The sequence below is a fragment of the Ranitomeya imitator genome, chromosome 10 (assembly GCF_032444005.1).
Source record: "Ranitomeya imitator isolate aRanImi1 chromosome 10, aRanImi1.pri, whole genome shotgun sequence".
NCBI lineage: Eukaryota > Metazoa > Chordata > Amphibia > Anura > Dendrobatidae > Ranitomeya > Ranitomeya imitator.
The window spans coordinates 4,130,310-4,140,070 of record NC_091291.1 but is presented as its reverse complement, the minus strand read 5'-3'; the positions used below and the strand labels follow the sequence as shown (position 1 = coordinate 4,140,070).

The 9,761-nt window shown below is 48.0% G+C and overlaps 1 protein-coding gene across 1 annotated transcript; it reads right to left on the bottom strand.

Moving 5' to 3' along the window:
• Positions 1-8,562: 8,562 nt before the first annotated feature.
• LOC138651575 (claudin-8-like) lies at positions 8,563-9,201 on the bottom strand. The gene has a single exon (XM_069741872.1). It carries the CDS (start codon positions 9,199-9,201, stop codon positions 8,563-8,565), a length of 639 nt encoding a protein of 212 aa, XP_069597973.1.
• Positions 9,202-9,761: the final 560 nt, after the last annotated feature.

Below are 9,761 nucleotides of genomic sequence, written 5' to 3'. Positions count from 1 at the left end.
TGGCACCTCCATGTGTGCAGTCAGGGAGGACAGTGTTGGCACCTCCATGTGTGCAGTCAGGGAGGACAGTGATGGCACCTCCATGTGTGCAGTCAGGGAGGACAGTGTTGGCACCTCCATGTGTGCAGTCAGGGAGGACAGTGTTGGCACCTCCATGTGTGCAGTCAGGGAGGACAGTGTTGGCACCTCCATGTGTGCAGTCAGGGGCGACAGTGTTGGCACCTCCATGTGTGCAGTCAGGGAGGACAGTGTTGGCACCTCCATGTGTGCAGTCAGGGAGGACAGTGTTGGCACCTCCATGTGTGCAGTCAGGGACGACAGTGTTGGCACCTCCATGTGTGCAGTCAGGGACGCCAGTGTTGGCACCTCCATGTGTGCAGTCAGGGACGACAGTGTTGGCACCTCCATGTGTGCAGTCAGGGGCGACAGTGTTGGCACCTCCATGTGTGCAGTCAGGGGCGACAGTGTTGGCACCTCCATGTGTGCAGTCAGGGGCGACAGTGTTGGCACCTCCATGTGTGCAGTCAGGGGCGACAGTGTTGGCACCTCCATGTGTGCAGTCAGGGACGACAGTGTTGGCACCTCCATGTGTGCAGTCAGGGACGACAGTGTTGGCACCTCCATGTGTGCAGTCAGGGGCGACAGTGTTGGCACCTCCATGTGTGCAGTCAGGGGCGACAGTGTTGGCACCTCCATGTGTACAGTCAGGGGCGACAGTGTTGGCACCTCCATGTGTGCAGTCAGGGGCGACAGTGTTGGCACCTCCATGTGTGCAGTCAGGGACGACAGTGTTGGCACCTCCATGTGTGCAGTCAGGGACGACAGTGTTGGCACCTCCATGTGTGCAGTCAGGGACTACAGTGTTGGCACCCTTGAAATTCTTCAGGAAAATGACGTGTTTCCCCCAGAACATTCTCCCAGTTCCGCACACTTACTTATTCTCAGGTTTATTTCCTTTCTGTGTATTGTAAAAACACAAAGAAAACTGAGAGAAAAGGCAAAATGTAATTTCACACCAACCCCCCAATAGGATTTAGATCATTGCTGCCACTTAAGGACTCTCCAGCATTTTGTTTTCGTCTATTTCTGGGGGCTTCTTGAAGTATGTTTGGGGTCATTGTCCTGCTGGAACACCCATGACCTAGAACACAAACCCAGCATTCTGACACTGGGCACTACAGGGCCACACAAAATTATGTGGTAATCTTCAGATTTCATGATGCCTTGCACACAGCCAAGACACCAACACATCTCCACTATGTCTGACTGTAGGTACTGTGTTCTTTTCTTTGTAGACCTCATTCCGTTTTCAATAAACTGTAGAATGATGTGCTTTACCAAAAAGCTTTATCTTGGTCTCATCTGTCCACAAGATGCTTTCCCAGAAGGATTTTGACTTGCGTACATTTTGGCAAATTTTAGTCTAGCTTTATGTCTCTGTGTCAGCAGTGGGGTCTCCTCCCATAGCTTTTCTTTTGATTCACATGCGGATGGATAGTTCGTGCTGACTGTGATGCACCCTGAGCCTGCAGGAAAGCTGGAATTTCTTGACTGTGGCTGCTTATTCACCATCCGGACTATCCTGCGTTGCAACCTTTCATCAATTATTCTCTGCCGTCACGTCCAGGGAGATTAGCTGCAGCGTCATGGGTTGTAAACATCTGGATTATGTGCACAGGGGACAAAGGAACATCAAGATCTCTGGAGATTGCTGATATTGTTCAAGACTTTTGGTCCTCAGAGAGTCCTCTTCTCCTGTTTCTGTTCTCCGCGCTTCGCGTGACACACAATGCAAAGATTGAGGCAACTTCTCCCCTTTTTATCTGGTTTCAGGTGTGATTTTCATATTGCCCGCACCTGTTACTTGCCACAGGAGAGGGTGAACGAGCATCACAAGCTTGAAACAAAGTTGAGTACCCACAATTTTGGAAAGGTGACAACAATTTTGTCCGGCCCTTTTTGGGGATTTTAGATGAAACTATGTCCAATTTGTCATTTTTTCTTTTCTTTTTTTGTGTGTTCCAATACACATAAAGGAAATAAACCGGAGTATAACAAAATGTGTAATTCTAAAAATTTTATTGGGAAAATTTCAAGGGTGCCAATACTTTTGACCATGCCTATATACACTGCACAGTACCGCTCCTCCTGTATATATACCCTGCACAGTACCGCTCCTCCTGTATATACACACTGCACAGTACCACTCCTCCTGTCCTGTATATATACACTGCACAGCACCACTCCTCCTGTATATATACACTGCACAGTACCACTCCTCCTGTCCTGTATATATACACTGCACAGCACCACTCCTCCTGTATATATACACTGCACAGTACCACTCCTCCTGTATATATACACTGCACAGTACCACTCCTCCTGTCCTGTATATATACACTGCACAGTACCGCTCCTCCTGTATATATACACTGCACAGTACCGCTCCTCCTGTATATATACATTGCACAGTACCTCTCCTCCTGTCCTGTATATGTACACTGCACAGCACCACTCCTCCTGTATATATACACTGCACAGTACCACTCCTCCTGTATATATACACTGCACAGTACCACTCCTCCTGTATATATACACTACACAGTACCACTCCTCCTGTATATATACACTGCACAGTACCACTCCTCCTGTATATATACACTGCACAGTACCACTCCTCCTGTCCTGTATATATACACTGCACAGCACCACTCCTCCTGTATATATACACTGCACAGTACCACTCCTCCTGTATATATACACTGCACAGTACCGCTCCTCCTGTATATATACATTGCACAGTACCTCTCCTCCTGTCCTGTATATGTACACTGCACAGCACCACTCCTCCTGTATATATACACTGCACAGTACCACTCCTCCTGTATATATACACTGCACAGTACCACTCCTCCTGTATATATACACTACACAGCACCACTCCTCCTGTATATATACACTGCACAGCACCACTCCTCCTGTATATATACACTGCACAGTACCACTCCTCCTGTATATATACACTGCACAGTACCACTCCTCCTGTATATATACACTACACACTACCACTCCTCCTGTATATATACACTGCACAGTACCACTCCTCCTGTATATATACACTGCACAGTACCACTCCTCCTGTATATATATACACTGCACAGTACCGCTCCTCCTGTATATATACACTGCACAGTACCGCTCCTCCTGTCCTGTATATATACACTGCACAGTACCGCTCCTCCTGTCCTGTATATATACACTGCACAGTACCACTCCTCCTGTCCTGTATATATACACTGCACAGTACCACTCCTCCTGTCCTGTATATATACACTGCACAGTACCGCTCCTCCTGTATATATACACTGCACAGTACCGCTCCTCCTGTATATATACACTGCACAGTACCACTCCTCCTGTATATATACACTGCACAGTACCCCTCCTCCTGTATATATACACTGCACAGTACCCCTCCTGTATATATACACTGCACAGTACCACTCCTCCTGTATATATACACTGCACAGTACCGCTCCTCCTGTCCTGTATATATACCCTGCACAGTACCCCTCCTCCTGTATATATACACTGCACAGTACCCCTCCTCCTGTATATATACACTGCACAGTACCCCTCCTCCTGTATATATACACTGTACAGTACCACTCCTCCTGTATATATACACTGCACAGTACCACTCCTCCTGTCCTGTATATATACACTGCACAGCACCACTCCTCCTGTATATATACACTGCACAGTACCACTCCTCCTGTCCTGTATATATACACTGCACAGCACCACTCCTCCTGTATATATACACTGCACAGTACCACTCCTCCTGTATATATACACTGCACAGTACCGCTCCTCCTGTATATATACACTGCACAGTACCGCTCCTCCTGTATATATACACTGCACAGTACCACTCCTCCTGTATATATTCTCTGCACAGTACCTCTCCTCCTGTATATATACACTGCACAGTACCACTCCTCCTGTCCTGTATATATACACTGCACAGTACCACTCCTCCTGTCCTGTATATATACACTGCACAGTACCACTCCTCCTGTCCTGTATATATACACTGCACAGTACCGCTCCTCCTGTATATATACATTGCACAGTACCTCTCCTCCTGTATATATATACACTGCACAGTACCACTCCTCCTGTATATATACATTGCACAGTACCACTCCTCCTGTATATATACACTGCACAGTACCTCTCCTCCTGTATATATACACTGCACAGTACCACTCCTCCTGTATATATACACTGCACAGTACCACTCCTCCTGTATATATACACTGCACAGTACCACTCCTCCTGTATATATACACTGCACAGTACCACTCCTCCTGTATATATACACTGCACAGTACCACTCCTCCTGTATATATACACTGCACAGTACCACTCCTCCTGTATATATACACTGCACAGTACCACTCCTCCTGTCCTGTATATATACACTGCACAGTACCACTCCTCCTGTCCTGTATATATACACTGCACAGTACCGCTCCTCCTGTATATATACATTGCACAGTACCTCTCCTCCTGTCCTGTATATACAGTATATATATATATACACTGCACAGTACCGCTCCTCCTGTATATATACACTGCACAGTACCTCTCCTCCTGTATATATACACTGCACAGTACCACTCCTCCTGTCCTGTATATATACACTGCACAGTACCACTCCTCCTGTATATATACACTGCACAGTACCACTCCTCCTGTCCTGTATATATACACTGCACAGTACCACTCCTCCTGTCCTGTATATATACACTGCACAGTACCACTCCTCCTGTCCTGTATATATACACTGCACAGTACCGCTCCTCCTGTATATATACATTGCACAGTACCTCTCCTCCTGTCCTGTATATATATATACACTGCACAGTACCGCTCCTCCTGTATATATACACTGCACAGTACCGCTCCTCCTGTATATATACCCTGCACAGTACCACTCCTCCTGTCCTGTATATATACACTGCACAGTACCACTCCTCCTGTCCTGTATATATACACTGCACAGTACCACTCCTCCTGTCCTGTATATATACACTGCACAGCACCACTCCTCCTGTATATATACACTGCACAGCACCACTCCTCCTGTATATATACACTGCACAGTACCACTCCTCCTGTATATATACACTGCACAGTACCGCTCCTCCTGTCCTGTATATATACACTGCACAGTACCTCTCCTCCTGTCCTGTATATATACATTGCACAGTACCGCTCCTCCTGTATATATACACTGCACAGTACCACTCCTCCTGTATATATACACTGCACAGTACCACTCCTCCTGTCCTGTATATATACACTGCACAGTACCGCTCCTCCTGTCCTGTATATATACACTGCACAGCACCGCTCCTCCTGTCCTGTATATATACACTGCACAGTACCGCTCCTCCTGTATATATATACACTGCACAGTACCACTCCTCCTGTATATATACACTGCACAGTACCGCTCCTCCTGTATATATATACACTGCACAGTACCACTCCTCCTGTATATATACACTGCACAGTACCACTCCTCCTGTATATATATACTGCACAGCACCACTCCTCCTGTATATACACTGCACAGTACCGCTCCTCCTGTATATATACACTGCACAGTACCGCTCCTCCTGTATATATACACTGCACAGTACCACTCCTCCTGTATATATACACTGTACAGTACCACTCCTCCTGTCCTGTATATATACACTGCACAGTACCGCTCCTCCTGTATATATACACTGCACAGTACCCCTCCTCCTGTCCTGTATATATACACTGCACAGTACCACTCCTCCTGTATATATACACTGCACAGTACCACTCCTCCTGTATATATACACTGCACAGTACCACTCCTCCTGTATATATACACTGCACAGTACCACTCCTCCTGTATATATACACTGTACAGTACCACTCCTCCTGTCCTGTATATATACACTGCACAGTACCGCTCCTCCTGTATATATACACTGCACAGTACCACTCCTCCTGTCCTGTATATATACACTGCACAGTACCGCTCCTCCTGTATATATACACTGCACAGTACCACTCCTCCTGTCCTGTATATATACACTGCACAGTACCGCTCCTCCTGTATATATACACTGCACAGCACCACTCCTCCTGTCCTGTATATATATATTGCACAGTACCGCTCCTCCTGTATATATACACTGCACAGCACCACTCCTCCTGTCCTGTATATATACACTGCACAGTACCTCTCCTCCTGTATATATACACTGCACAGTACCGCTCCTCCTGTATATATACACTGCACAGCACCACTCCTCCTGTCCTGTATATATATATTGCACAGTACCACTCCTCCTGTCCTGTATATATACACTGCACAGTACCGCTCCTCCTGTCCTGTATATATACACTGCACAGTACCGCTCCTCCTGTATATATACACTGCACAGTACCACTCCTCCTGTCCTGTATATATACACTGCACAGTACCGCTCCTCCTGTATATATACACTGCACAGCACCACTCCTCCTGTCCTGTATATATATATTGCACAGTACCGCTCCTCCTGTATATATACACTGCACAGCACCACTCCTCCTGTCCTGTATATATACACTGCACAGTACCGCTCCTCCTGTATATATACACTGCACAGCACCACTCCTCCTGTCCTGTATATATACACTGCACAGTACCACTCCTCCTGTATATATACACTGCACAGTACCTCTCCTCCTGTATATATACACTGCACAGTACCGCTCCTCCTGTATACACTGCACAGCACCACTCCTCCTGTCCTGTATATATATATTGCACAGTACCGCTCCTCCTGTATATATACACTGCACAGCACCACTCCTCCTGTCCTGTATATATATATTGCACAGTACCACTCCTCCTGTCCTGTATATATATATTGCACAGTACCGCTCCTTTCTTTGCTGCAGTCTGTGGGGTCTGTCTCTTGCACATCTAGAGGTGACGTTTTTGCCCCCTCGCTCCGTGACATTGTATGGAGACCTCTGTGATCAGTCATTTTCACGTCTTGTCACAGATTCTCTGGAATTTGGGTCTGGACGGTGACTGCGCTGTTCACACACAGGAATATGCTCTGATCTACACCCTCCATTGTAGCTCGCCAGGATGTTGAGGGTCGTTGTCCTGCTGCCAAGTGAACCTACACCCGTGTGTCATGTCTTCTGCAGTCTCTATCAGGTTTTTCTCGAGGATTGTCCTATATTTATCTCCATCCATCCTCCCGTCACCTCTGACCAGCTTCCCTGCCCCTGCTGAAGAAAAGCCTCCCCACAGCAAGATGTTGCACCCACCATGTGTGACGGTGGGGATGTTTTTTTTTCAGGTTTTTGTGCAGGGTTAGTCTTCCACCATACATAGCATTTTGGTCTCATCTGACCAGAGCCCCTTCCTCTACATCCTTGCTGTGCCCCCCACGTGGGACTTCTTATGGCTTTCTTCCGTCTTGCCGCTCTTCCATGAAGGTCAGATTTGCAGAGTATATGACTAAGGCCACGTTCACACGTTCAGTATTTTACATAATTATTTGTAGCTGTGAGATACTACAGGAGTGGTGACGGGTTTCTTTTCTACTGGTCCTGATTGTTCTCCTGCTTACAAATACTGATGTAAAAGACTGAACGTGTGAACGTGGCCTAAAACGGAGAGTGACTCCCAGAATACGGCGGTGATCAGGGAATATTGTCTGATGTCTTTCTTTAATCATGTAGCTTGTTGGGACATAAGAACAACTCCACCGGACACAGGACTACTACTCTCATCAACTTTAATGCTATTACATTCCGGTACATAATAATCACAGAAATAAATAAATAATTACATGATGGGGGGTCAGTAATAATGATTAGAGATAACGTCTATTGCTTCCTGTTATCAGCCACTTCTGACGGGGCAGTAGCAGACGGGAGGCCGTCAGCGGCTGGCCTTACCATGTGGCTGTACTGAGATGTTGCAGGTATCAGCCAGTCACCTACTTGTTGATGGTTTCCAGGAAGCAGCAGATGTTTTACAGAATAGAGAAATGTAGTGACGCGTCGATGCCGCGGCTCCAGGCTGCTGACCCTGGTCACAGTGGGGGTGATGGTCATGAGCATTGCGCCCCCTGCTGTCCGCCATAAGACATGATAATAAAATCTGGGGTCAGTCCATGTAATCACATGATGGGAATACACAGTGCGGGTCCTGGGCCCCGAGGGGCCACATCTATAGTCCACAGTGTTATGGGTGGAAAGATGGTAATCGCCGCACAGGTACTGAATACATGACATGTCACAATGGCGGCTGGTCCAGAACCGTCTCTGCCGCCGTACGAGGGGATATTCGGAGCCCATAAGACCCTTGGGCCCAACCACCCGCTGCAGTCCAAATTTGAGTCCAACCCGTGCATTGACTTAGCAGAGATGCAATCCATTCTGCTCCACCTGTACAGCTGACAGATGACTTCAGTGGGTCCAAGGCTGCGTTTTCTGCTGTCCTTATATATACTCCATGCGGGGGCTGCAGCTGACTCGCTCCTCTTTGGCTGCGTACGGCTTGCATGCAGCGGTCCCTTGTTTGTAGGGTTCCCTGGTGCAGCAGGTGCTCATTGCGCAGAAGCAGCAGAGGCAGCTCAGCATTATCCCTCCGCCCAGGAGGAAGATGATATTGGGCCAGGCCAGCAGCAGAGCTTGTCCGATCTCGATCCGCACTGCCCCCCGGGTAAATGAAGCGTCATAGGCGCGGCGCGAGATGTTAACCGTAGTCCAGATGACGGGGATGAGGACGAGGATGGTGCTGAGGAAGTACAGGAGTCCGGCGGTCAGGGTGAAGCAATTGCGCTCATTGTCTTTGTCGTCGCATCGGCAGCACTGGGTGAGAATGAAGCCGACGATGGAGAATATGAAGGCGAGGACCGACATGGCAACGGCGAAGCTCATGAAGATGCGGGCAGCTTTCAGGTCGGCGGTGAGCGACACCATGGAGCCATAGTTGTTGCATTCCATATTTATCCGGAACTGCTTCAGACACGTGAGCCACAGCCCGTCCCAGCGGCTGATCCACTCACCGTCAATCCGGCCACCATCAATGATCAGGTCGTTGTTCTCGGCCAGAACAACCAGCCTCCAGTAAGGCATGATGGTCACGATCCAGGTGAGGATCATACCGATGGCTCCGCAGAGGAGGCCGATAATGTGGAGCAGGCAGCAGATCATGGCTGTCAAGTCGGAGACTTTCCTTCAGATACAGAGCTCGAGCTTCCAGAAGCGACTGAACTGCTCCGTCCAGTGCCACAAACTTATACATCAGGTCACGTGCTGGAGACAATGGGAGGAATGTCGGGATGATGACTACTCTCCAGAATGAGGACACCAATTATCTCACACAATAGAGGCCACGGGAGACAGGATCCACGAGAGGGAGAAGGGGCCAGGACCTAAGCATCGCCCTTAGTTCCCCATCACACGTGCAGGGGCCACAGGGTCTTCACTATTGTTCATCTCTTTGTCTTCAGCTCTAGGAGAATTGATAATTGTCAGGAATTTCCTTCAGGCAACGCAGGGCGGGAACCTCATGAATAATCCCCAGAATTAGCGGGAGGGAAGCAGAATATTAGTAGCCGCAGATTGTAGAGGAGCAGCTCCAAAATCAGCCCCACAGCCACAAGTGGTCTCCTAGATCAATGACACTCAGATCT